General features: G+C 39.8%; 1 protein-coding gene across 7 annotated transcripts; it reads left to right on the top strand.

Moving 5' to 3' along the window:
• Positions 1 to 1,379: 1,379 nt before the first annotated feature.
• LOC141773072 (uncharacterized) lies at positions 1,380 to 27,514 on the top strand. 7 transcript variants are annotated; one of them, XM_074644733.1, is made up of 21 exons: positions 1,382 to 1,696; positions 2,248 to 2,660; positions 2,967 to 3,071; positions 3,229 to 3,333; positions 3,491 to 3,595; positions 3,747 to 3,851; positions 4,009 to 4,113; positions 4,273 to 4,377; positions 5,252 to 5,296; positions 5,500 to 5,540; positions 6,623 to 7,255; positions 8,377 to 9,096; positions 11,182 to 11,814; positions 12,937 to 13,653; positions 15,258 to 15,884; positions 18,118 to 18,837; positions 20,123 to 21,992; positions 23,074 to 23,250; positions 23,528 to 23,704; positions 24,268 to 24,314; positions 24,530 to 27,514. In XM_074644733.1, exons 2-21 carry the CDS (start codon positions 2,623 to 2,625, stop codon positions 26,998 to 27,000), a joined length of 9,546 nt encoding a protein of 3,181 aa, XP_074500834.1. In that variant the 5' UTR covers positions 1,382 to 1,696; positions 2,248 to 2,622; the 3' UTR covers positions 27,001 to 27,514. The 7 variants fall into 7 exon arrangements, with proteins under 7 accessions (XP_074500841.1, XP_074500842.1, XP_074500837.1 ...); XM_074644734.1 differs by lacking the exon at positions 5,252 to 5,296; XM_074644739.1 differs by lacking the exons at positions 15,258 to 15,884; positions 18,118 to 18,837.
• Positions 27,515 to 27,812: the final 298 nt, after the last annotated feature.

The following is a 27,812-nucleotide window of genomic DNA, read 5'->3' as shown; positions in this document are numbered from 1 at the left end:
AGAAAACCAGGGAGCCCAAAATGGACATCTGTTTAGCTGTATCACACCATTCAATTTTATATATCACAACAGCGTACATGTACTGCTTTGCTGAAACCCATTTAAACCTTTTTTTTTGCACTTTAACTTCAGAGATTTCAATATGTGTGTTGCTATAAGTGTATTTGACCCAGAGGCAGTTCAACCAAAGCAGGGCTGTCATTGATTATTGATGAAGAGAAACAGGCTTTCATCCCGAAATACAGTGCGAGTCTGTTTACAAGTGTGTGTCTTTTTATGTGCAAACGTGGTTTGTGTTTATACGTCTGTGTATTTGCGCAGCCCACAACATTAGAGTGGCCATATTAGATTATTAATGCACAGAGTGAGTGTCAGAGAGCTTTTAAGGCCACTATGTCATGGTCAAAAATAAACCGCCCTGGTTTCAGGAGGCTGATGTGTAAACACTGCGGATATAACGGAATATAACGCAGTAAGGCTCTCAGTCATTCTGTATTGCTTTCAAATATTTATTCTCCTGTAGATCAACTTTTCTTATTTAATGTAATCCCTGCTGAGTCAACACACACATGTAGGCATGATTTACTCTTCCTTCCTCTTTTGTGTCGTTTGTTTAAGGAAGTAACGTCTTTAAATATGCATGTGGCACCTATTCACCTCAGTGATACATAAATGCGCTTAAATTCATTTATAAACCTCTGGACTTTAATAGCTCATATATGTTTCAGCAAGACTTCTGCTCATGTTGAAAACTTTCTGCACATTCAAAATATATCCCACATATTTGTGATCTCTTGAGAAGTCGAGAATACAGTCGTAATTTGATGAGAAAAGATCTACCGGCCCTATAGTCTGCGTTGCATTACCTTGTAGCTCTGCTGATATGGAGGTATCCCACTCAGACTGTCCGACAGACACATAACCCCGTATGGGATTGTGTTCTCTGGGTGAGACAAAGTTTCGGGACGTGTCTGGGTGCTGCTCTTCATCGGAAGAGGAAACTAACTGAAAACACTGATGAGGCATAAATCATAATGTGTGGCTTATTGTTCACACAAATGTTAACTTCACCACCTCCGACAAAGTGAAGTTTTTTTTCTAAACCTAACTAAGTGGTTTGGTTGCCTAAACCTAAACAAGTATTCTTGTTTGAATTCACAATGTTATGCACTTGTTTACTGTGATTGTAAAGTGATGTCAGTAAGTGACGAGTTGGGATGAGAACGTGTCTGGCAGTAAATACGTCTGCTTCTGTGCTGCAGTAAATTTTTAAATGCTCTGGATACGACATTGTCACTACTTAGAGGATCAGGGACGCACCATGTTGCGAACCTCACTGGCTCAGCTGCACAATTCACCTCCCAGTAACGCAGCATGTGATTGGTCAAGAGAGTCAAGGAGGCTTCATAGAACAGAAGTGCGTCACATGGTGTAAATAAAGACAAGAATATAAGGAAATAGACAGTGTATGTATTAATGACTTATTTCCTTATATAATCATTGGGTACTCTTCAGTAGCTCTCAGGGAGGAGGGAAATTTAAATTACTGAGTGAAAAACAATGAAAGTGAAAGTGTATCTGCAGCTCTGCCAGGAAGGAGGAGAGCACATTCACCAGAGTGAAGCCTGCATGAGAGAGAACGGATGTGCGAATTACAAACGATTGAAGGATTTTAACTCAACTCTATTTTCTACTGGTAAGATCGATGATGTCTGTGTACTTAATCGTGTACTTTAATGTGTGTCTATTATTGCGTAACTTGCTATCATGTTGGCCTGCATGTTTCTTTAGATAGGGGAAGCTGTGGCTATGGCCTACATGGCCACGTGCTTGCATACAAATTGCACATCACCTGATGATGTCTGTGAATGTGCTCACATTCCTTTGTGTTTGCCTTTGAGATGCTTACAGTATTTCTGTGTACTTTATAATGTATAATCTACCTTGTACATTTATAGCATAGTTTAGGAAGGGCTAAAGATTTAGTATCGGTACCATGTGCCTTGTTTACTCTCTCTGTTCAGTTAGAATGATTTGATTTATACAAGCCTTATTTTTAATCTTTATCACAACACATTTGAAGGTCAAGGTCCACATATCACATTCATATGATGTTATCAATCATTAACAACTGACTTTGCCCTCCCACAGTAACTCAAGAGGAAGTCACGACATGCTACTCTTTATACTTTGATCAGGTTTTGTTACGTAAGTCAGAGGAACTGAATCAACTTTTCTATTTTTCAGGGAAATTCTACTCTGGTTTGTGACTTGTTGACTGGATTTAAAGGCTTGAAGTGAGGGTCCTTTTTGCCCAGTGCTGCTGTCAAACTCAATATATTTGAATTATTGGATCTGGGGACTGGGAGGACCTTATAAGTCAGTGTGGAGAGAGACTGCCTTAAAGCCTACTGTGGGCCCTAGAAAAGGTGATGGACAGCCCTCGTGTCAAAGGCAAACCTATGTAGAAAACACTATGGGACTTTAGCAAGGAGACTTTGCTGCAACTGTAGCATGGTGAAAAAGACAAGGAGTTGGAAATAATATGTAACAAAGGAACAGGATGCAACCACTGCATCCATCTTAGAGCAGATAACATGTCAAAATGCCTCTAAAATCAGCATGTCTCAGGAGCCGGGCGAGGCCACATCAACTGACAAGTAAGTAGAACTTTCTTTCCCGATCGGCTCAGTCTCACCTCACACGGGATGGGAAAGTCAAATCATATGAAATACGTGCAGCATGCATCCACCTCTTGGACCTGAATTTACTATTGTTGACAAAGTGACACAAAGTGACACAAAGTTACATCAGAAATGCATTTAACCTCCAAGATCTAGAGGGATGTTAAACTTTTACTCCTCACCTGTGTGTGCATGGATATACTGATAGCAGCAGTTCTATTGAAATTAACTGCTTTTGTTGTTTAAAATGCTGGTGTGCCTGTGCCTAAATCTGTGTTAAAGATGGCTTGAGACAGAAATATCAGTCTCTCCTGCACCCAGCAATGTTTCCGTTAAAAGTGACTGGTCCAAGGATGACCCTCCCAGCTTCAGTCAAGGACAACCAGGGTAAGATATGTTATCTTATCTAGATATGTTATCTATATCCAGAGAGAAATTAAAGTGAAGTGAATGACTGACATAATGTAAATGCCACTTTGAGGCTGAACAATAATGTTAAAGATGTTAAAAGTGTTAAAGTTTGTAATTGTAATCTGTGTTAAAGATGGCTTGGGCCAGAAAGATCAGTCTCTCCTACACCCGACAATGTCTCTGTGAAAAGTGACTGGTCCAAGGATGACCCTCCCAGCTTCAGTAAAGGACAACCAGGGTAAGAGATGTTATCTTATCTAGATATGTTATCTATATCCAGAGAGAAATTAAAGTGAAGTGAATGACTGACATAATGTAAATGCCACTTTGAGGCTGAACAATAATGTTAAAGATGTTAAAAGTGTTAAAGTTTGTAATTGTAATCTGTGTTAAAGATGGCTTGGGCCAGAAAGATCAGTCTCTCCTGCACCCGACAATGTCTCTGTGAAAAGTGACTGGTCCAAGGATGACCCTCCCAGCTTCAGTAAAGGACAACCAGGGTAAGAGATGTTGGTTATGTTGGATGTTTGATACACAGAGAAATTAAACTGAATATAATGACTGACATACTGTAAATCCCATTTTAAGGCTGAACAATAATGTTAAAGATGGTAAAAGTGTTAAAGTTTGTAATTGTAATCTGTGTTAAAGATGGCTTGGGCCAGAAAGATCAGTCTCTCCTACACCCGACAATGTCTCTGTGAAAAGTGACTGGTCCAAGGATGACCCTCCCAGCTTCAGTAAAGGACAACCAGGGTAAGAGATGTTATCTTATCTAGATATGTTATCTATATCCAGAGAGAAATTAAAGTGAAGTGAATGACTGACATACTGTAAATGCCACTTTGAGGCTGAACAATAATGTTAAAGATGTTAAAAGTGTTAAAGTTTGTAATTGTAATCTGTGTTAAAGATGGCTTGGGCCAGAAAGATCAGTCTCTCCTGCACCCGACAATGTCTCTGTGAAAAGTGACTGGTCCAAGGATGACCCTCCCAGCTTCAGTAAAGGACAACCAGGGTAAGAGATGTTGGTTATGTTGGATGTTTGATACACAGATAAATTAAACTGAGAGATTAAGAAAATGACTCAAATACTGTAAATAACACTCTTAGATTTAACAATAATGTTAAAAATGTTAAAAGTGTTAAAGTTTGTAAAATGTAATCTGTGTTAAAGACGGCTTGAGCCACAAAGATCAGTCTCTCCTACACCCGACAATGTCTCTGTGAAAAGTGACTGGTCCAAGGATGACCCTCACAGCTTGAGTCTAGGACAACCAGGGTAAGATACGTTGGTTATGCTGGATGTTTGATACACAGAGAAATTAAATTGAAGATAATGACCGACATACTGTAAATCCCATTTTAAGGCTGAAAAATAATGTTAAAGATGGTAAAAGTAAAGTTTGTAATTGTAATCTGTGTTAAAGGAGCAATATGTAACACTGACAGCTAGTGTTTAAAATGGGCACAATCCTCCCCAGATTGAAGCTCACGCGGGTTGCCAGGTTGAGGACACTGAATCTACAGGAGCGCAAGACAAGCGCAACATTATAATTTACCGATCGGTCGAACAACAAAGAAAAACACGGCTTGAGATGAATTTATAATAACACAAGCCGTGTGCTAATTTACAAACATCGTTGGGCGGATTTCTTAGAAAAACTCCTCTGTATTTTGACAACAGCCACTGCCGCCATTTTGGACTGAAAACACCTATTATATTTATAATATTTTATTGTTCAACACAGGCCATTTCGGTAGAATATGATAATAGAAGAGAAATCATTTTGTTTTACTTTCGTACGACACTTTTTAGGTGAACGTTTCACTGGCGTTCTGGTAGTCGCTTTTAGTCCAAAACGGCGGAAACGTAGCTCTACTGCTGGGCCCTGATGTTGCAATTGAATGAACATTTGACTTTCACTTCTTGGCAATATACGTTCTTTGATGTTGGTTATGTTGGATGTCTGATACAGAGATATTCAGAGATAAAGACAAAGTAAGTAGAAGAGAATGACTAGTCAGTGTAGTGAGATTAATTTTTCCCACCTTGAAGCTCAACAGTTATGTCACAGATGTTAAAATTGTTAAAGTTTGTTATTGTGAAATCACTGTAATCAATCTGTGTTAAAGCCCGTCTCTTCTGTATCCAGAAACAATCCCCGGGAAAATCCTCTCAACTTCAAGGCTGAGATAAGGTAGGGAAAAACAACATGCTTGTGCATACAGTTACAGTTAATAATATATAACAGAGAAAAATACAAAGTAACGATATGAGGAAAAGACAAAGTAGAGCACTGAAGCCTGACAGATACATTTCACCTCAAACAAAGTATATTCATCTTTGTCAAATAAATGTATCTTTCTCTACTGACATAAACTTCTCGACTGTGTCCTGCAGTGGAAAGAAAACTGGCCTGGATGGGCAAAACCTCAGCAAAGGTAACAAAAACAACAGAAATGTTATAAGCTTTACAATCACAACATATTCTCATACAACAGGTCATATGATATCTTAGAAAAAAGTTATTCCTCGTTTTTTGTTTGTTTTCCTACGAATGTCCAGCAACACGTGTCAGTGTCCGTTTGTTACATGCATACAGTCTTTTCAAAATAAACTTCTGTCTTCACAGTTCACAACTTCCTTAGGTTTAGGCAAGAAGGCTACTTAGTTAGGTTTAGGAAAAGATTGACTTGGTTAGGATTAGGCAACAGAACAACTTAGTTAGGTTTAGGAAAAGATCAACTTGGTTAGGATTAGGCAACAAAACTACTTAGTTGAGTTTAGGCAACAAAACTACTTAGTTATGTTTAGGAATATATCCACTTGGTTAGGATTAGGCAACAAACTACATAGTTGGGTTTAGGCAACAAAACTACTTAGTTCGGTTCAGGCAACAAAACGACGTAGTTGGGTTTAGGCAAAAAAATGACTTAGTTAGGCTTAGGAAAAGATCGACTTGGTTAGGATTAGCAAACAAAACAACTTATTTATGTTTAGTATCGTAGTTTGGCTTAAAATAACTCCCAAAGTGGCGTTACTTAAGTACGTAAGTTATGTGACAAATAAATCAACGTTGACTTCTGGTTTCCACGCCGCACCAACGTTGGTTTCCTGGGCGAAAGTCCGGTATTTGTTGAACCCACCCATCCACCCGACCTCTTCCTTATACGACGTTCACATAAGGAAGAGGTCACAAACTTTATATTTCCTGGTTCACGATTACGTGGATTATACAAATTGATTTCGTGGGATACGAATTACAGTACATTACTTTTCGTAGGTATAACTACAGTGTATGAGACCAGCCTTAAAATCAACACATTTTTACAAATGAATTAAAATTAAACCCAAAACATTGCAAACTCATACTTAAATTTCTTTATTCTCATACCTTTTGCCTCTGGGCTTTTACTGCAGGTATAACATTATCTTATAGCTGCCATTATATTGTGAAGGAGTGTGAAATTAATTACAATTACTGCATTCTGTTTTCTCTGTATTGTCTTTATCATTTCTTTAGGCCAAGATGTCAAACACAAACTCACAGCAGACCTGAAGAGGAGAATCCTCAGTCAGCATGAAGACAAACTGAAAAGTAATGAAACAGACACAGAAATCTACGAGATACCATCTGTCCCAAGCGAGAACGCTAAACCACAAACCTTTGATGCATTATTTCCTAATTCAAAGGAAAAGAAAGTGAGAACAGTGCTAATGAGGGGAGTGGCTGGTGTTGGTAAAACATTTCAAAAAAGTTTGTTCCTGGTAGACTGGGCCAAAGGAAAATCCAACAAAAAGATAGACTTCATAGTGTCATTTAACTTCCGTGAGCTGAACTCAAGAAGAGACGAAGTTCAAAGCGTGAATGATCTGATTCATCATTCCTTCAATGACGATAAAGACAGTTTTTACAAGTATGACAAGTGTAAAGTATTGTTTGTCCTTGACGGCTTGGAAAAATGTAAACTTCCTCTGGATTTTGCGAAGAACAAGGACCTGACTGATATGGAAGAGCGAGCCTCGATGGATGTGCTGCTAACAAACCTCATCAAGGGCAAACTGCTTCCCTCTGCTTGTCTCTGGATCATCGCTCGACCTTCAGGAGTCGATAAGATTCCTCCTGATTATATTCAAAAAGAGACAGAATGTCGAGGTACGTAACTGTGACAGAAATATATTTTCATGTATTGTGTGATCTGCATCCTGTCTCCTTCTTTTTGTTGTTGAAAATATTTTATAAACTTTACTAAATTTGATTTTATTGGGAACCAATGTGCTTCAAACATTGGTTACTTTAAAATGTTGTTTTGGTATAACTTGCTCACTATGTTGTCCTATAAATAATTTGAACTGTTCAAAACAACCACTTTTATAATAACTTAAAGGAACAGTGTGTAGCATTTAGGGGTCCTCTTCATGGAGCCGTCCACCATGTTACAGTAGCCCAGAACGGACAAACCGATCACTGGCTCTAGAGAGGGCCATTCGTGTTTTCACGTTTTAGCGTCGGCCACTGTAGTTCTCCTACCAGCCCAATCAGACAGCAGTTTGTGAAACAGTCATGAAATTTAATGTATTGATTCGTGTACATAGACATGAATTTCAATTTTTTTTTGTGATGATCAGTACGAAATTAGTTCATATGTAATCCATGTAATTGTGAACTGGGAAGTATAAACAGTGGCGAACGTCGCATAGGGAGGGGGTTGGGACGGATTGGTGGGTCAAAACACATAGCACTTTTGCCCAGGAGACCGGTGTTTGTGTCCCGTGTGAAACCAGAAGTCAAAGTTGATTTATTTGTCATGTAACTTCTGTACTTCAGTTACGGTACTTCTGGAGTTTTTTAAACCCAAACCACGATCTTTTCCTAAACATAACTAAGTAGTTTTGTTGCCTAAGCTTAACCAAGTCGATCTAATCCTAAACCTAAGTAGTTTTATTTTGAAAAGACTGGAGTGGAAGTCACGCGTCGCTGAAATGGAAAAGCTTGAAAAAATACGTTGTTGATTGTCGTGCTGAGCGTCACAAAAAATAAACGGAAATTCCTGTCTATGTACACGAATCAAATAGATAAAATTTCGTGACTATTTCACAAACTACCATGAGACTGTGTTGCTCCTACACACTTGGCACACGGGAAAAGTTTCAGTTGGTTGCAATTTGCAACCTCACCGATAGATGCCGCCAAATCCTACACACTGCACCTTTAAAGATAACTAATTTACACTGCTTTTATCCTTCATTACCAATTATTTTGTTCTGTTTATTCAGAAACCTCGAAGCGATGGCAGAAGCTGGCGTCAGCCCTGAGAGAACGATTTCTTGGAGAAGCCACTCAAAATGGATACATAAATCATCCTAACCAGGGAAAGACAGAACACATCATAAGAGAAGAAGGAAGTGGTGAAGTCAATGATGAAGAGAAAAATGGACGCTCTGCGGCGAAATCAGTGACACAAGTGACTGCCGTATCTGACATCTTCAAAGATACAAAAGGACAAAAGATCAGAACTGTGCTGACTACCGGAGAAGCTGGAATTGGAAAATCCTTCCATGTGCAGCAATTCATAAAAGAGTGGGCTAAGAAGTCCCGTTTGACTAGGTTGAAAGATGGAGCAAAGGCAATGATCTCCGGCAAAGCTGATGAAGTTATATTTCCACTTAACTTCTCTGAGCTTAATTTGATAAAAGAGAAAAAAGTCAGTTTGATGGAACTTCTTAATCATTTCTTAGAGGAACCTAACACATTTGTGATCTCTAACTTTGAAAAGTTCAACGTTTTATTTGTCTTGGATGGTTTGGATGCTTATCAACCTCCTCTTGACTTTGACAACAACGACACCTTGACTGATGTCAGTGTGCCAGCTTCAGTGGATGTGCTACTGACCAGCCTCATCAGACAAACCCTGCTTCCTTCTGCCCGGCTCTGGATAACCTCACGACTGCCTGAGCTGCCTGATGCATACGTCGACAGGACGACAGAAATACGATGTAAGCTATGGGTGCAGATGAAGTCTGCCAGGGAAAAGCTGTAATAATAAGGGTGCAAGCATACCAAATAATGTTTAAAGTATGTTAATCAAAATCAAACAGTGGCCACGAGGTAGAAAATATGCTCAAAACTGCTATGAAATGAAAACTGATCCGAGTCCTTTAATACTGAGTATCTGCTGATACAGAGTCCGATACTTATACTGTTGATTAAATATGTATCTTACACAGTGAAATAACAGATGTAGACTACAAAATCTGACACACCTTAATTTTCATGAGCTTCTTGATCCAAATACTCAAGGTCTTGTTTCAGTTAAGCTATCAGCAAAGTTTATCAGCTTAAATTATTAATTGATGCGACCCGATCCGCTAGACAGAAGACAAATCACTTTAAGACAATCTTTGACAAGTAGACACTGGCTTGCAAAGAGCACTTAATCAGACAACAGACAAGTTTAATTTTGTTGTGTGACCAAGTTTCTCATGGAATTAACTTTATTATTGCCGCCGCCATTTGTGAGCATTTGAGAAGCTGAATGCTGCTCTTTGCTAATAAGAAAGCGAGAGGAGAAGACAGAGTTGCTAGCATTTGAGTTTAGCGAACCTTGCATTTTGCCTAACTCACTGTCAGAACTCAGAGTCCCTCACACTGGTGCAGCCTAATAATTTTCACTTGCGTATAATTTGTGCTTTAGAATGTAACCGACATGAAAGAATCAGAAACAAAACTTCTTAGTTGGGTTTAGGCAACAAAACTACTTAGTTAGGTTTAGGAGTACATCAACCTAGTTAGGATTAGGCAACAAAACTACTTAGTTAGGTTTAGGCAACAAAACGATGTAGTTGGGTTTAGGAAAAGATCGACTTGGTTAGGATTGGGAAACAAAACTACTTAGTTAGGTTTAGGCAACAAAACAACTTAGTTAGATTTAGGAGTACATTAACCTAGTTAGGATTAGGCAACAAAACTACTTAGTTGGGTTTAGGCAACAAAACAACATAGTTAGGTTTAGGAAAAGATCGACTTGGTTAGGATTGGGAAACAAAACTACTTAGTTAGGTTTAGGAATAGATTGACTTGGTTAGGATTAGGCAACACAACTACTTAGTTAGGATTAGGCAACAAAACAATTTAGTGTGGTTTAGGAAAAAGATCGACTTGGTTAGGATTAGGCAACAAAACAACTTACTTGGGTAGGCAACAAAACTACTTAATTAGGTTTAAGCAACAAAACTACTTATTTAGGTTTAGGCAACAAAACTACTTAATTAGGTTTAAGCAACAAAACTACTTAGTTAGGATTAGACAACAAAACTACTTAGTTAGGTTTACGGAACAAAACGATGTAGTTGGGTTTAGGCAACAAAAATACTTAGTTAGGTTAAGGAAAAGATCGACTTGGTTAGGATTGGGAAACAAAACTACTTAGTTAGGTTTAGGAATAGATTGACTCGGTAAGGATTAGGCAACAAAACTACTTAGTTAGGTTTAGGCAACAAAACTACTTAGTTAGGCTTAGAAAAATATCAACTTGGTTAGGATTAGTAAACAAAACAACTTATTTAGGTTTAGTATCGTAGTTTGGCTTAAAATAACTCCCAAAGTGGCGTTACTTAAGTACATAAGTTATGTGACAAATAAATCAACGTTGACTTCTGGTTTCCAGGCGACACCAATGTTGGACTCCTGGGCGAAAGTCCGGTATTTGTTGAACCCACCCATCCACCCCGACCTCTTCCTTATGTGGCGTTCGCCACTCTTTATATTTCCTGATTCACGATTACCTGGATTATACAAATTGATTTCGTGGGATACGAATTACAGTGCATTACTTTTCGTAGGTATAACTACAGTGTATGAGACCAGCCTGACAATCAACACATTTTTACAAATGAATTAAAATTAAACCCAAAACATTGCAAACTCATACTTAAATTCCTTTATTATCATACCTTTTGCCTCTGGGCTTTAACTGCAGGTATAACATTATCTTATAGCTGCCATTATATTGTGCAGGAGTGTAAAATTAATTGCAATTACTGCATTCTGCTTTCTCTGTATTGTCTTTATCATTTCTTTAGGGAAAGATGTCAAACACAAACTCGCAGCAAACCTGAAGAAGAGAATCCTCAGTCAGCATGAAGACGAACTGAAAAGTCATGAAACAGACACAGAAATCTACGAGATACCATCTGTCCCAAGCGAGAACGCTAAACCACAAACCTTTGATGCATTATTTCCTAATTCAGAGGAAAAGAAAGTGAGAACAGTGCTAATGAGGGGAGTGGCTGGTGTTGGTAAAACATTTCAAAAAAGTTTGTTCCTGGTAGACTGGGCCAAAGGAAAATCCAACAAAAAGATAGACTTGATGGTGTCATTTAACTTCCGTGAGCTGAACTCAGGAAGAGACAAAGTTCAAAGCATGAAAGATCTGATTCATCATTCCCTCAATGACGATAAAGACAGTTTTTACAAGTATGACAAGTGTAAAGTAGTGTTTGTCCTTGACGGCTTGGAAAAATGTAAACTTCCTCTGGATTTTGCGAAGAACAAGGACCTGACTGATATGGAAGAGCCAGCCTCGATGGATGTGCTGCTAACAAACCTCATCAAGGGCAAACTGCTTCCCTCTGCTTGTCTCTGGATCATCTCTCGACCTTCAGGAGTCGCTAAGATTCCTCCTGAATACATTCACAAAGAGACAGAATGTCGAGGTACGTAACTGTGACAGAAACATATTTTCATGTATTGTGTGATCTGCATCCTGTCTCCTTCTTTTTGTTGTTGAAAATATTTTATAAACTTTACTAAATTTGATTTTATTGGGAACCAATGTGCTTCAAACATTGGTTACTTTAAAATGTTGTTTTGGTATAACTTGCTCACTATGTTGTCCTATAAATAATTTGAACTGTTCAAAACAACCACTTTTATAATAACTTAAAGGAACAGTGTGTAGCATTTAGGGGTCCTCTTCATGGAGCCGTCCACCATGTTACAGTAGCCCAGAACGGACAAACCGATCACTGGCTCTAGAGAGGGCCATTCGTGTTTTCACGTTTTAGCGTCGGCCACTGTAGTTCTCCTACCAGCCCAATCAGACAGCAGTTTGTGAAACAGTCATGAAATTTAATGTATTGATTCGCGTACATAGACATGAATTTCAATTTTTTTTTTGTGATGATCAGTATGAAATTAGTTCATATGTAATCCATGTAATTGTGAACCAGGAAGTATAAACAATGGCGAACGTCGCATAGGGAGGGGGTTGGGATGGATTGGTGGGTCAAAACACATAACACTTTTGCCCAGGAGACCGGTGTTTGTGTCCCGTGTGAAACCAGAAGTCAAAGTTGATTTATTTGTCATGTAACTTCTGTACTTCAGTTACGGTACTTCTGGAGTTATTTAAACCCAAACCGTGATCTTTTCCTAAACCTAACTAAGTAGTTTTGTTGCCTAAGCTTAACCAAGTCGATCTACTCCTAAACCTAAGTAGTTTTATTTTGAAAGGACTGGAGTGGAAGTCACGTGTCGCTGAACTGGAAAAGCTTGAAAAAATACGTTGTTGATTGTCGTGCTGAGTGTCACAAAAAATAAACGGAAATTCCTGTCTATGTACACGAATCAAATAGATAAAATTTCGTGACTATTTCACAAACTACCATGAGCTTTTGTTGCTCCTACACACTTGGCACACGGGAAAAGTTTCAGTTGGTTGCAATTTGCAACGTCACCGCTAGATGCCGCCAAATCCTACACACTGCACCTTTAAAGATAACTAATTTACACTGCTTTTATCCTTCATTATCAATTATTTTGTTCTGTTTATTCAGAAACCTCGAAGCGATGGCAGAAGCTGGCATCAGCCCTGAAAGAAAGATTTCTTGGAGAAGCCACTCAAGATGAAGACAAAAATCATCCTAACAAGAAAAACACAGAACACATCATAAGAGAGGAAGGAAGTGGCGAAGTCAATGATGAAGAGAAAAATGGACACACTGCGGTGAAATCATTGACACGAGTGACTGCCGTATCTGAGATCTTCAAAGATACAAAAGGACAAAAGATCAGAACTGTGCTGACTACCGGAGGAGCTGGAAGTGGAAAATCCTTCCATGTGCAGCAATTCATAAAAGAGTGGGCTAAGAAGAAGTCCCTTTTTACTAGGTTGAAAGATGGAGCACAGGCAATGATCTTCGGCAAAGCTGATGAAGTTATATTTCCACTTAACTTCTCTGAGCTTAATTTGATAAAAGAGAAAGTCAGTTTGTTGGGACTTCTTAATCATTTCTTCAAGGAAACTGAGACATTTGTTATCTCTAACTTTGAACAGTTCAACGTTTCATTTGTCTTGGATGGTTTGGATGCTTATCAACCTCCTCTTGACTTTGACAACAACGACACCTTGACTGATGTCAGTGAGCCAGCTTCAGTGGATGTGCTACTGACCAGCATCATCAGAGGAACCCTGCTTCCTTCTGCCCGGCTCTGGATAACCTCACGACTGAAGCTGCCTGATGCACGTGTCGACAGGACGACAGAAATACGATGTAAGCTATGGGTGCAGATGAAGTCTGTCAAGGGAAGCTGTAATAATAAGGGTGCAATCAAACCAAATCATGTTTAAAGTATGTTAATCAAAATCAAACAGTGGCCATGAGGTAGAAAATATGCTCAAAACTGCTATGAAATGAAAACTGATCCGAGTCCTTTAATACTGAGTATCTGCTGATACAGAGTCCGATACTTATACTGTTGATGAAATATGTATCTTACACAGTGAAATAACAGATGTAGACTACAAAATCTGACACACCTTACTTTCCATGAGCTTCTTGATCCAAATACTAAAGGTCTTGTTTCAGTTAAGCTATCAGCAAAGTTTATCAGCTTAAATTATTAATTGATGCGTCCCGATCTGCTAGAGAGAAGACAAATCACTTTAAGACAATCTTTGACAAGTAGACACTGGCTTGCAAAGAGCACTTAATCAGACAACAGACAAGTTTAATTTTGTTGTGTGACGAAGTTTCTCATGGAATTAACTTTATTATTGCCACTGCCATTTGTGAGCATTTGAGAAGCTGAATGCTGCTCTTTGCTAATAAGAAAGCGAGAGGAGAAGACAGAGTTGCTAGTATTTGAGTTTAGCGAACCTTGCATTTTGCCTAACTCACTGTCAGAACTCAGAGTCCCTCACAATGGTGCATTTTTATAATTTTCACTTGCGTATAATTTGTGCTTTAGAATGTAACCGACATGAAAGAATCAGAAACAAAACTTCTTAGTTGGGTTTAGGCAATAAAACTACTTAGTTAGGTTTAGGAAAAGATCGACTTGGTTCGGATTGGGCAACAAAACTACTTAGTTAAGTTTAGGAATAGATTGACTTGGTAAGGATTAGGCAACAAATCTACTTAGTTAGGTTTAGGAAAAGATCGACTTGGTTAGGATTGGGCAACAAAACTACTTAGTTAGGTTTAGGAAAAGATCGACTTGGTTAGGATTGGGCAACAAAACTACTTAGTTAGGTTTAGGCAACAAAACTACTTAGTTAGGTTTAGGCAGCAAAACCACTTAGGCTTAGGAAAAGATTGACTTGGTTAGGATTAGTAAACAAAACAACTTATTTAGGTTTAGTATCGTAGTTTTGCTTAAAATATCTCCCAAAGTGGCGTTACTTAAGTACGTAAGTTATGTGACAAATAAATCAACGTTGACTTCTGGTTTCCAGGCGACACCAATGTTGGTCTCCTGGGCGAAAGTCCGGTATTTGTTGATCCCACCCATCCACCCGACCTCTTCCTTATGCGGCGTTCGCCACTCTTTATATTTCCTGATTCACGATTACCTGGATTATACAAATTGATTTTGTGGGATATGAATTACAGTGCATTACTTTTCGTAGGTATAACTACAGTGTATGAGACCAGTCTGACAATCAACACATTTTTACAAATGAATTAAAATTAAACCCAAAACATTGCAAACTCATACTTAAATTCCTTTATTCTCATACCTTTAACCTCTGGGCTTTGACTGCAGGTATAACATTATCTTATAGCTGCCATTATATTGTGAAGGAGTGTGAAATTAATTGCAATTACTGCATTCTGTTTTCTCTCTATTGTCTTTATCATTTCTTTTGGCAAAGATGTCAAACAGAAACTCACAGCAGACCTGAAGAGGAGAATCCTCAGTCAGCATGAAGACAAACTGAAAAGTCATGAAACAGACACAGAAATCTACGAGATACCATCTGTCCCAAGCAAGAACGCTACACCACAAACCTTTGATGCATTATTTCCTAATTCAAAGGAAAAGAAAGTGAGAACAGTGCTAATGAGGGGAGTGGCTGGTGTTGGTAAAACATTTCAAAAAAGTTTGTTCCTGGAAGACTGGGCCAAAGGAAAATCCAACACAAAGATAGACTTGATGGTGCCATTTAACTTCTGTGAGCTGAACTCAAGAAGAGACGAAGTTCAAAGCGTGAATGATCTGATTCATCATTCCTTCAATGACGATAAAGACAGTTCTTACAAGTATGACGAGTGTAAAGTAGTGTTTGTCCTTGACGGCTTGGAAGAATGTGAACTTCCTCTGGATTTTGCGAAGAACGAGGACCTGACTGATATGGAAGAGCGAGCCTCGATGGATGTGCTGCTAACAAACCTCATCAAGGGCAAACTGCTTCCCTCTGCTTGTCTCTGGATCATCGCTCGACCTTCAGGAGTCGATAAGATCCCTCCTGAATACATTCACAAAGAGACAGAATGTCGAGGTATGAAACTGTGACAGAAATATATTTTCATGTATTGTGTGATCTGCATCCTGTCTCCTTCTTTTTGTTGTGGAAAGTATTTTATAAACTTGACTAAATTTGATTTTATTGGGAACCAATGTGCTTCAAACATTGGTTACTTTAAAATGTTGTTTTGGTATAACTTGCTCACTATGTTGTCCTGTAAATAATTTTAACTGTTCAAAACAACCACTTTTATAATAACTTAAAGGAACAGTGTGTAGCATTTAGGGGGATCTATTGGCAGAAATGGAAATTGCTGTGTTTTCGTTACCTTAGACTGAGCCGTTTATATCTACGTACAACCAGGGTCCTCTTCATGGAGCAGTCCACCATGTTACAGTAGCCCAGAACGGACTAACAAATCACTGGCTCTAGAGAGAGCCATTCACGTTTTCATGTTTTTGCGTCGGCCACTATAGTTCTCCTACCAGCCCAATCAGACAGCAGTTTGTGAAATAATCATGAAATTTAATGTATTGATTCGTGTACATAGACACAAATTTCAAGTTTTTTTCGTGATGGTCACCACGAAATTAGTTCATATGTAATCCATGTAATTGTGAACTGGGAAGTATAAACAGTGGCGAACGTTGCATAGGGAGGGGGTTGGGATGGATTGGTGGGTCAAAACACATAGCACTTTTGCCCAGGAGATCGGTGTTTATGTCCCGTGTGAAACCAGAAGTCAAAGTTGATTCATTTATCATGTAACTTCCGTACTTAAGTTACAGCAATTCCGTAGTTATTTAAACCCAAGCCGCGTTCTTTTCCTAAACCTAACTAAGTAGTTTTGTTGCCTAAGCCTAACAAAGTCGATCTACTCCTAAACCTAAGTAATTTTATTTTGAAAAGACTGGAGTGGAAGTCACGTGTCACTGAACTGAAAAAGCTTGAAAAATATGTTGTTGAAAGTCGTGCTGAGCGTCACAAAAAATAAACGGAAATTCGTGTCTATGTACACGAATCAAATAGATAACATTTCGTTACTATTTCACAAACTCAATCAGACAAAAGACAAGTATAGTTTTTTTCTGTAACCAAGTTTCTCACGGAATTGACTTTATTATTGCCACCGCCATTTGTGAGCATTTGAGAAGCTGAATGCTGCTCTTTGCTAATAAGAAAGCGAGAGGAGAAGACAGAGTTGCTAGTATTTGAGTTTAGCGAACCGTGAATTTTGCCTAACTCACTGTCAGAACTCAGAGTCCCTCACACCGGTGCAGCCTAATCATTTTCACTTGCGTATAATTTGTGCTTTAGAATGTAACCGACATGAAAGAATCGGAAACAAAACTTCTTAGTTGGGTTTAGGCAACAAAACTACTTAGTTAGGCTTGGAAAAAGATCAACTTGGTTAGGATTAGTAAACAAAACAACTTATTTAGGTTTAGTATCGTAGTTTGGCTTAAAATAACTCCCAAAGTGGCGTTACTTAAGTACGTAAGTTATGTGACAAATAAATCAACGTTGACTTCTGGTTTCCACGCAACACCAACAATTGTCTCCTGGGCGAAAGTCCGGTATTTGTTGAGCCCACCCATCCACCCCGACCTCTTCCTTATGCGGCGTTCGCCACTCTTTATATTTCCTGATTCACGATTACGTGGATTATACAAATTGATTTTGTGAGATACGAATTACAGTGCATTACTTTTCGTCGGTATAACTACAGTGTATGAGACCAGCCTTAAAATCAACCCATTTTTACAAATGAATTAAAATGAAACCCAAAACATTGCAAACTCATACTTAAATGTGACCCATCCCTAACCCTAACCCTTATTTAAACCCAAACCGCTTTCTTTTCCTAAACCTAACTTAAGTAGTTTTCTTGCCTAAGCCTAACAAAGTCGATCTACTCCTAAACCTAAGTAATTTTATTTTGAATAGACTGGAGTGAAAGTCTCGTGTCGCTGAACTGAAAAAGCTTGAAAAATACGTTGTTGATTGTCGTGCTGAGCGTCACAAAAAATAAACGGAAATTTGTGTATGTACACGAATCAAATAGATACAATTTCGTTACTATTTCACAAACTGCCATGAGACTGTGTTGCTCCTACACACTTGGCACACGGGAAACGTTTAATTTGGTTGCAATTTGCAACCTCATCGCCAGATGCCGCCAAATCCTACACATTGCACCTTTAAAGATAACTAATTTACACTGCTTTTATCCTTCATTACCAATTATTTTGTTCTGTTTATTCAGAAACCTCGAAGCGATGGCAGAAGCTGGCATCAGCCCTGAAAGAAAGATTTCTTGGAGAAGCCACTCAAGATGAAGACATAAATCATCTTAACAAGAAAAACACAGAACACATCATGATAGAGGACAGAAGTAGCGAAGTCAATGATGAAGAGAAAAATGGACGCTCTGCGGCGAAATCAGTGACACGAGTGAATGCCGTATCTGACATCTTCAAAGATACAAAAGGACAAAAGATCAGAACTGTGCTGACTACCGGAGTAGCTGGAATTGGAAAATCCTTCCATGTGCAGCAATTCATAAAAGAGTGGGCTAAGAAGAAGTCCCTTTCGACTAGATTGAAAGATGGAGCAATGGCAATGATCTTCGGCAAAGCTGATGAAGTTATATTTCATTTTAACTTCTCTAAGCTTAATTTGATAAAAGAGAAAAAAGTCAGTTTGATGGAACTTCTTAATCATTTCTTCAAGGAAACTAAGACATTTGTGATCTCTAACTTTGAACAGTTCAACGTTTCATTTGTCTTGGATGGTTTGGATGCTTATCAGCCTCCTCTTGACTTTGACAACAACAACACCTTGACTGATGTCAGAGAGCCAGCTTCAGTGGATTTGATACTGACCAGCCTCATCAGAGGTACCCTGCTTCCTTCTGCCCGGCTCTGGATAACCTCCCGACTGAAGCTGTCTGATGCATACGTCGACAGGACGACAGAAATACGATGTAAGCTATGGGTGCAGATGAAGTCTGTCAAGGGAAGCTGTAGTAATAAGGGTGCAATCAAACCAATTAATGTTTAAAGTATGTAAATCAAAATCAAACAGTGGCCATGAGGTAGTAAATCTGCTCAAAACTGCTATGAAATGAAAACTGATCCTTTAATACTGAGTATCTGCTGATACAGAGTCCGATACTTATACTGTTGATTAATATGTATCTTACACAGTGAAATAACAGATGTAGACTACAAAATATGAAACACCTTAATTTTCATGAGCTTCTTGATCCAAATACTCAAGGTCTTGTTTCAGTTAAGCTATCAGCAAAGTTTATCAGCTTAAATTACTGATATGATATTTAAAGACTCCTGAAATTGATGCAACCCAATCTGCTAGAGAGAAGACAAATCACTTGAAGACAATCTTTGACAAGTAGAAACTGGCTTGCAAAGAGCACTTAATCAGACAACAGACAAGTTTAATTTTGTTCTATGACCAAGTTTCTCACGGAATTAACTTTATTATTGCCACCGCCATTTGTGAGCATTTGAGAAGCTGAATGCTGCTCTTTGCTAATAAGAAAGTGAGAGGAGAAAACAGAGGTGCTAGCATTTGAGTTTAGCGAACCTTGCATTTTGCCTAACTCACTGTCAGAACTCAGAGTCCCTCACAATGCACCAAATAATTTCACTTACGTATTATTTGTCCTTTAGAATGTAACCGACATGAAAGAATCAGAAAATAATGTTTTATTTCTCTGATTCACTGCTTTTTTCTCACTAACGCCGCTCCCTCTCTTCATTCATTCTATAGCTTGCTCAGCCATTGCTGCTCTCTCTCTCCCTATCGGCTTGTTGGGCCGAGGATGAGGGGCCAACTATGAATACCGTTGCGTTTACAAACAGCAACGACAACAGTTAGATATTATACCTTTAAGGAGGAAATTACCATTATTTGTACTAAATAAACAACCATGAAAACAGACCAGCAGGAAAGGGGGAGAAATCAAACTGTGGTTCAGACTCAAACCAACAAATCACCCAGTATCATGATGCTCATATTCAGCTTCAGCTCATATTCAGCTATTTATTCTTCTTAGCTTGATTCTTAAATGTTTTAAGCCTTGCTTCACTTTTAGTTGGCCAGTGTACCTAAACAAACCAAATACAACAACTTAATTCTTGATGCTGTGGTTAAGATTTGATCAACTACACTATGATTACATGCATTTAATCACAACTATTGTCTAATTTCTGTCCACAATAACTTAAACATATATTTTCCTACAGGTAAGCCTGATATTGCAAGTCATCAGACACTCAAATCTCAGCTGAAGGAGCAGTTCACCCATGTGCACGAGGGGATCGATATGCAGAAAGCCTCCGCTCTTCTGAATGAGATCTACACAGATCTCTACATCATCGAGGGAGAGAGGGGAGAGGTCAATGATCGGCATGAGATCAGACAAGTTCAAGACGCAAAGTTCAAACCAATGGGACAAGAAACATCGATTAAATATTGTGACATCTTCAAACCTGCATCTGAAAATATACCCATTAGAACTGTGCTGACGATCGGAATGGCAGGCATCGGAAAGACGTTTGCTACAAAGAAGTACATGCTGGACTGGGCTGAGGGTTCGGACAACAGGGACATATATTATATGTTTCCACTTTCTTTCCGGGAGCTGAATTTGAGAAAAGAGAAAGAACACAGCTTGGAGGAACTCATTCATCAGTTTTGTCCGGGTATGAAGACATCAGAGATAACGGACTATGACAAGTACAGAATCCTGATTGTCCTGGATGGTCTTGATGAATGTCGCCTCGATCTTGACTTCAATGAAAGTGACAAATGGACAGAAGTGAGAAAACGAACCTCAGTGAATGTGCTACTGAGAAACCTCATCCAAGGAAATCTGCTTTCTAAAGCTCAAATCTGGATCACCTCCCGACCTGCAGCATCCAACCATATCCCTGCTGATAAAGTTGACCGGGTTACAGAGGTGCGAGGATTTAATGATGAGCAGAAGGAGGAGTACTTCAGGAAGAGATTCGGTGATACCGATTTGGCTGAGAAAATCTTGTCGCATGTCAAGAAATCAATCAGCCTTTACATCATGTGTCACATCCCTGTCTTCTGTTGGATCACAGCAAAGGTTCTGGAGAACTTTGTGAACAGAAACGAAAAAGGGAGGATGCCTGAGACTCTGACTGACATGTACATACACTTCCTGGTGTTACAGTGCAGACAGGCTAATGTGAAGTATGGTGCAGATGAGACAGGTGAGAACTCTGAGACAGATTCATGCTGGAATACAAGGAACAAGGAAACAGTCATGTCTCTGGGGAAACTGGCCTTCGAGGGGCTAGTAGAAGGAAACCTTCTCTTCACTGAAGAAACCTTAAAAGAGTGCGGTGTTGACATCACAGAAACTGCAGTCTTCTCGGGATTATTCACTCAGATCAAACGAGAAGGCAGCGGGCTGTACCAACAGAAACTGTTCTGCTTTGTCCATCTGAGCATTCAAGAGTTCCTGGCAGCTTTCTATGTCTTTCACACATTCAACAACACAGGTAAAAATCTGCTTGCCATACCTGTTCCAACTGTCGGAGAGTTGCCTGCTCCAACTGTCGGAGAGTTGCCTGCTCCAACTGTCGGAGAGTTGCCTGCTCCAACTGTCAGAGACTTGCCTGCTGATTTCTACAAGACAGCAATAGACAAGGCTTTAAAGAGCAAAAATGGAGACTGGGATCTGTTTCTCCGCTTTCTGCTAGGCCTCTCTCTGGAGACCAATCAGAAAGAACTGCAAGAACTGCTGAAGAAGACCGAAGACAACAAGGAGACCATCAACAAGGAAACAATTGTGTACATCAAAGAGAAGATTAGGGAGGAGAACAGTGATGCTGATAGAAACTGCAATCTTTTCTACTGTCTGAATGAGCTGAAGGACAACTCTCTTGTGGAAGAAGTGAAAGATTACCTGAAGTCAGAAACACTCTCATTTGAAAGCTTCTCCACCTCCATGTGGTCAGCTCTGACTTTTGTGCTGCTGACATCATATGAGAAGCTTGGTGTGTTTGACCTGAAAAAGTACCTGAAATCAGAGAAAGTTCTTCTAGGAATGTTGCCGGTGGTCAAAGTCTCCAAAACTGCTTTGTAAGTACTTTCAAATGCTCTTACACTTATTTGTTGTTATCTTGCTATAAACTACATTCAAAGCCAATCTATTATTTCAAAACTGAACTCTGTTTACCATTTCCATGAGGGTCCCAAGTCAGTGAACATTTAACATAGCTCTGTGGTGATATCATCATTCAACCTATCAAATAAGTGTCCCGCAGAGACAAAATGATGATCTGAAGTTTGTTTGTGATCAGACCAGTTTTTACTAGGGCTGTCAAAGCTAATGAGATAATAACGCATTAACGCAAATTTGTTTTAATGCCACAATAAACAAACAAAACCTAAGGAATCCATTGGTACCAACCATGTCATACTAGCTTGTCACGAAGGAGGTTATATAACGCTCCAAACTTGTGCTAAATTTTGGCAAGGAAAAACTGGCATGGCCATTTTCAAAGGGGTCCCTTGACCTCTGACCTCAAGATATGTGAATTAAAATGAGTTCTCTGGATACCCACGAGTCTCCCCTTTACAGACATGCCCACTGTATGATAATCACACGCAGTTTGGGGCAAGTCATAGTCAAGTCAGCACACTGACACACTGACGGCTGTTGTTGCCTGTTGGGCTTCAGTTTGCCATTTTATGATTTGAGCATATTTTTTATGCTAAATGCAGTACCTGTGAGGGTTTCTTCACAATATTTGTCATTTGCATAGAGCAGCATTTTTGTCCATTCCCATGTTGATAAGAGTATTAAATAATTGACAAATCTTTCTTTAAGGTACATTTTGAACAAATAAAAAATTTATGATTAATCACGATTAACTATGGACAATCATGCGATTAATCGTGATTAAATATTTGAATCGATTGACATCACCCTAGTTTTACGTTTTATCTGCAAAGGTAGTGAGGTTGAGTGATTCTTGGTAAGACTATTTCCAGACACTTAGAGAGCGTCGGCAGGTAGTGATTTAACATGTCTTATCATGAGAACAACATGGTTTCTTTGATGTCTGAATATTTGCTATTAGACAAAATGTTTTTTTTTTTTTTTTTATGTGAGTCTTCTGTGGAGCACACCTTTATATGCTTATATACCTTTTCACAGGCTGAGTTGGTGTGAGCTCTCTGAGGACTCCTGCAGAGGTCTGTCGTCCTCAGTTCTCTGCTCCGTATCCAGTAATCTGACAGAGCTGGACCTGAGTCACAATGACCTGCTGGATGCAGGTGTGAAGATGCTTGCTGAAGGCCTACAGAGTCTACACTGTAAACTGGAGATTCTCAAGTAAGTCTATGATGCATTTACTGTAATTATTAATTATTAATTATCATTATTATTATTATTATTATTATTATTATTATTATTATTATTATTTATTTTTAAAAAAAATGCTTGCATAAAAGGTACAATAAACAGTCAATCAAAAGTATAAAATGTGATTATCAAACTTTTTAGACATTTATACCATGGCCATGAAAGGAAATGTTTGATTGGCCTATAAATGTACAATTAAAATATGTTTTTGTAAAAAGTGTTGTGTTTGTGTTTGTGTGGTCTTCAGGCTGTCAGGTTGTCAGGTGACAGAGGAAGGCTGCTCATTCCTGGCCTCAGCTCTCACATCCAAAACGGCCTCCTCCCTCAAAAAGCTGGATCTGAGTTACAATCATCCAGGACCTGAAGGAGAGACGATGCTCTCTGCTATAGCTGCCGATCCTAATACAAACCTGAAGACACTCTGGTATGTTAAGGAATGTGTGTTTATATGTGTACATTTGTATTGATATACAGGTAGCTGGTTCTCTGAGTTATAAGACTACATATACAGTAAGGCAAAAACCAAACTAAATCTTTTATCTTATTAGCTAGCAGGCTAGTTACCAAAACACTCAAGAATTGCCTTGGTGTTAAGAGAGAAGAACATTTATTAACACCAGGTGTAAATGCAAAGGCCCATGAACCAGATGTCATAATGTATCCAGATTCAGATCACATGTTTTAATTATTTTTTTTATTAATTCTGTCCATATCAAATGCTCTTTCCTACTCCTTGCCTTTTGACATTGAGCTACACACACACAGACCGCTCCCAAACACTCAAGTAATAGCCCTGCAAAGTAAAGCTATATTTTTTTGTGACCCCTCCTAACAGGTTGCAAATGTCGCTCGGAGGTGGTCTGTTCCGCCAAAGAGTAGTTTTTATTCTTTTTTTTTTTTTTTAATTTAGGGGCTTCAGGCTTTTCAAAGTATTGTATTAAAGGTGTAATTTTCTTTTCACTACAACACTATCTTCATTTTGTACAGTTTGGACCACTGTGGAGCGCATCGGTTAAAGCCAGGGCTGAAAAAGTGTAAGTCTATATTATTTAATTATTTAATATGTTATCACTTCAGTAGAGCCTTAGACAATAAGCTAATACCTGATAAATTTGAAATGAATGTCCGATGATATGCCATGTTTTTCTTTAGATTTCGTCTTCAATTTGTATAACATAAGATCAATGTTTTATAGTCTTTTAACTGCAAAAAAACAACACTACATGATGTGTTCTTTGTTTCTCTTCAGATGGTGCAGATCTGAGGCTTGATGAAAACACAGCAGGCAAGAGGCTTGCTCTGTCTGATGGCAACAGGAAAGTAAAAACTGTAGAGAAGGTGGAGGAGAAGGTGCTACGACCTGAAAACATCGACAGGTTTAAGAGGAGTCAAGTGTTTTGTGAAGAGGGCCTGAAAGGCCTCTGCTACTGGGAGGTGGAGTTGAAAGGGACGGTCGGCATCGCAGTGGCTTATAGAGCAGTGGGTAGAAGATGGGACAGAAGTGGTGGCCTGGGATGCAACAAGAATTCCTGGAGTCTGCTCTGTTCGAGGACAGGATACACTGCCATTCATGAGAACACATATATATATATAGATATTGAGCTCGACAACGGGAAGACACCCAAAGTTAAGCCCAACGACGGGAAGACATCCGAAGTTAAGCTCAACGACGGGAAGACATCCGAAGTTAAGACCAACAACGGGAAGACATCCGAAGTTAAGCCTAACGACGGGAAGACATCCGAAGTTAAGACCAACAACGGGAAGACATCCGAAGTTAAGCCTAACGACGGGAAGACATCCGAAGTTAAGCCCAAGGATGGGAAGACATCCGAAGTTAAGCCCAACGACGGGAAGACATCCGAAGTTAAGACCAACAACGGGAAGACATCTGAAGTTAAGCCTAACGACGGGAAGACATCCAAAGTTAAGCCCAAGGACGGGAAGACATCCGAAGTTAAGCCCAACGACGGGAAGACATTAGAAGTTAAGCCCAAGGACGGGAAGACATCCGAAGTTAAGCCCAAGGACGGGAAGACATCCGAAGTTAAGCCCAAGGACGGGAAGACATCCGAAGTTAAGCCCAAGGACGGGAAGACATCCGAAGTTAAGACCAAGGACGGGAAGACATCCGAAGTTAAGACCAACGACGGGAAGACATCCGAAGTTAAGCCTAACGACGGGAAGACATCCGAAGTTAAGCCTAACGACGGGAAGACATCCGAAGTTAAGACCAACAACGGGAAGACATCCAAAGTTAAGCCCAACGACGGGAAGACATCCGAAGTTAAGCCCAAGGACGGGAAGACATCCGAAGTTAAGCCCAAGGACAGGAAGACATCCGAAGTTAAACCCAACGACGGGAAGACATCCGAAGTTAAGACCAAGGACGGGAAGACATCCGAAGTTAAGCCCAACGACGGGAAGACATCCGAAGTTAAGACCAACGACGGGAAGACATCCGAAGTTAAGCCCAACGACGGGAAGACATCCGAAGTTAAGCCCAAGGACGGGAAGACATCCGAAGTTAAGCCCAACGACGGGAAGACATCCGAAGTTAAGCCCAAGGACGGGAAGACATCCGAAGTTAAGCCCAAGGACGGGAAGACATCCGAAGCTAAGCCCAAGGACGGGAAGACATCCGAAGTTAAGACCAAGGACGGGAAGACATCCGAAGTTAAGACCAACGACGGGAAGACATCCGAAGTTAAGCCTAACGACGGGAAGACATCCGAAGTTAAGCCCAAGGACGGGAAGACATCCAAAGTTAAGCCCAACGACGGGAAGACATCCGAAGTTAAGCCCAAGGACGGGAAGACATCCGAAGTTAAGCCCAAGGACGGGAAGACATCCGAAGTTAAGCCCAAGGACGGGAAGACATCCGAAGTTAAGCCCAAGGACGGGAAGACATCCGAAGTTAAGACCAAGGACGGGAAGACATCCGAAGTTAAGCCCAACGACGGGAAGACATCCGAAGTTAAGACCAACGACGGGAAGACATCCGAAGTTAAGCCTAACGACGGGAAGACATCCGAAGTTAAGCCCAAGGACGGGAAGACATCCGAAGTTAAGCCCAAGGGCAGGAAGACATCCGAAGTTAAGCCCAACAACGGGAAGACATCCGAAGTTAAGCCCAAGGACGGGAAGACATCCGAAGTTAAGCCCAAGGACGGGAAGACATCCGAAGTTAAGACCAAGGACGGGAAGACATCCGAAGTTAAGCCCAACGACGGGAAGACATCCGAAGTTAAGACCAACGACGGGAAGACATCCGAAGTTAAGCCTAACGACGGGAAGACATCCGAAGTTAAGCCCAACGACGGGAAGACATCCGAAGTTAAGCCCAAGGACGGGAAGACATCCGAAGTTAAGCCCAAGGGCAGGAAGACATCCGAAGTTAAGCCCAACAACGGGAAGACATCCAAAGTTAAGCCCAAGGACGGGAAGACATCCGAAGTTAAGCCCAAGGGCAGGAAGACATCCCAAGATCTTAAGCTCAACGACGGGAAGACATTAAAAGATATTAAGCCCAACAAAAGAGTGCCCCTTTGCAAAAAAATAGCAGTGTTTCTGGACTGGGAAGCCGGTACTCTGACTTATTACGGTGTCATATCAGAAAAACTGATCCACATACACACCTTCCATGCCAAATTCACAGAACCTCTCTTCCCATGCTTCTGGTTTCGGAAGGGCTCTGTGACTTTGTGTGAGATAGACTGAACCCCTCTGAAATGGAGAAAAGTAGTCTGGCCATTGGGCCAGAGCAGATTGGCCCAGAGTGCCAGGCTAGTGTTAAAAATGCAAAATGAAATGCGTCAATCAAAGTGACACCCTGATGGCCAAGAGGGGAAATGCACCAAGCTGCTCTTAGTTCTTCATTGGGAGCCAGTCCCCACACCCTGCACAACAGGGGATCTGAATAACCCTCCAATCAACTCAGAGGAACTGTGAAAGTCAGATAAAATGAATTGGGAAAAAGGGAAATGACAGCAAGTACTAAAGAATGAGGGACTGTGTTACGGTCTCAGAGTGACCGTTCGTTATTGTTGTTGTTATTGTTGTATATTGCTGTGCTGCGCTCTCCCTTTTGCTCTTTTGCGCTTGGTGTGTGCCTTTGTTTTCTCCTTTTCGGCCACCCGAAACCCTCATTTTTGGTTGTTATAATTCAAACCATTGTACGTTTTATTTTATTTTAATTTCAGTCACGGCAATAAAACAAGTGATTGTCTGATAACACCGGCTGTATGTTACTTCCTTTACCCCTGCACCACCTCTGGGTTGTAACAGACTGCTACAGAGTATGTAATGTGTTTGTGCCTTCAAAGCATCAAATTGATTCAATATTGGCATATAATAAATTATAAATACCACTTTTCATTTCTCTCTTTCTTTTTTTTTTTTTTTAACTAAACTAAGTTTTGTGAGCCCCCTTTAACTGGGGGACATTGAACAATCACAAACTGAATTTTCCATGAAATCAGTGGCTGATACATACAGCATGTTACATCTTAAAAGGATGAATGAACGTTTTT

Source organism: Sebastes fasciatus, chromosome 8 (genome assembly GCF_043250625.1).
Source record: "Sebastes fasciatus isolate fSebFas1 chromosome 8, fSebFas1.pri, whole genome shotgun sequence".
NCBI classification, from domain to species: Eukaryota; Metazoa; Chordata; class Actinopteri; order Perciformes; family Sebastidae; genus Sebastes; species Sebastes fasciatus.
The sequence above is the reverse complement of the archived record's forward strand: the minus strand, read 5'-3'. Positions and strand labels throughout refer to the sequence as shown.

Excerpts from the sequence above, each read along its gene's own strand:
- LOC141773072 (XM_074644733.1), top strand. The coding sequence starts at position 2,623 with ATGTCTCAGGAGCCGGGCGAGGCCACATCAACTGACAA. Across the intron at positions 7,256-8,376 it reads AAAAGAGACAGAATGTCGAG|AAACCTCGAAGCGATGGCAG; the intron begins GTACGTAACTGT and ends CTGTTTATTCAG. Across the intron at positions 21,993-23,073 it reads AAAGTCTCCAAAACTGCTTT|GCTGAGTTGGTGTGAGCTCT; the intron begins GTAAGTACTTTC and ends ACCTTTTCACAG.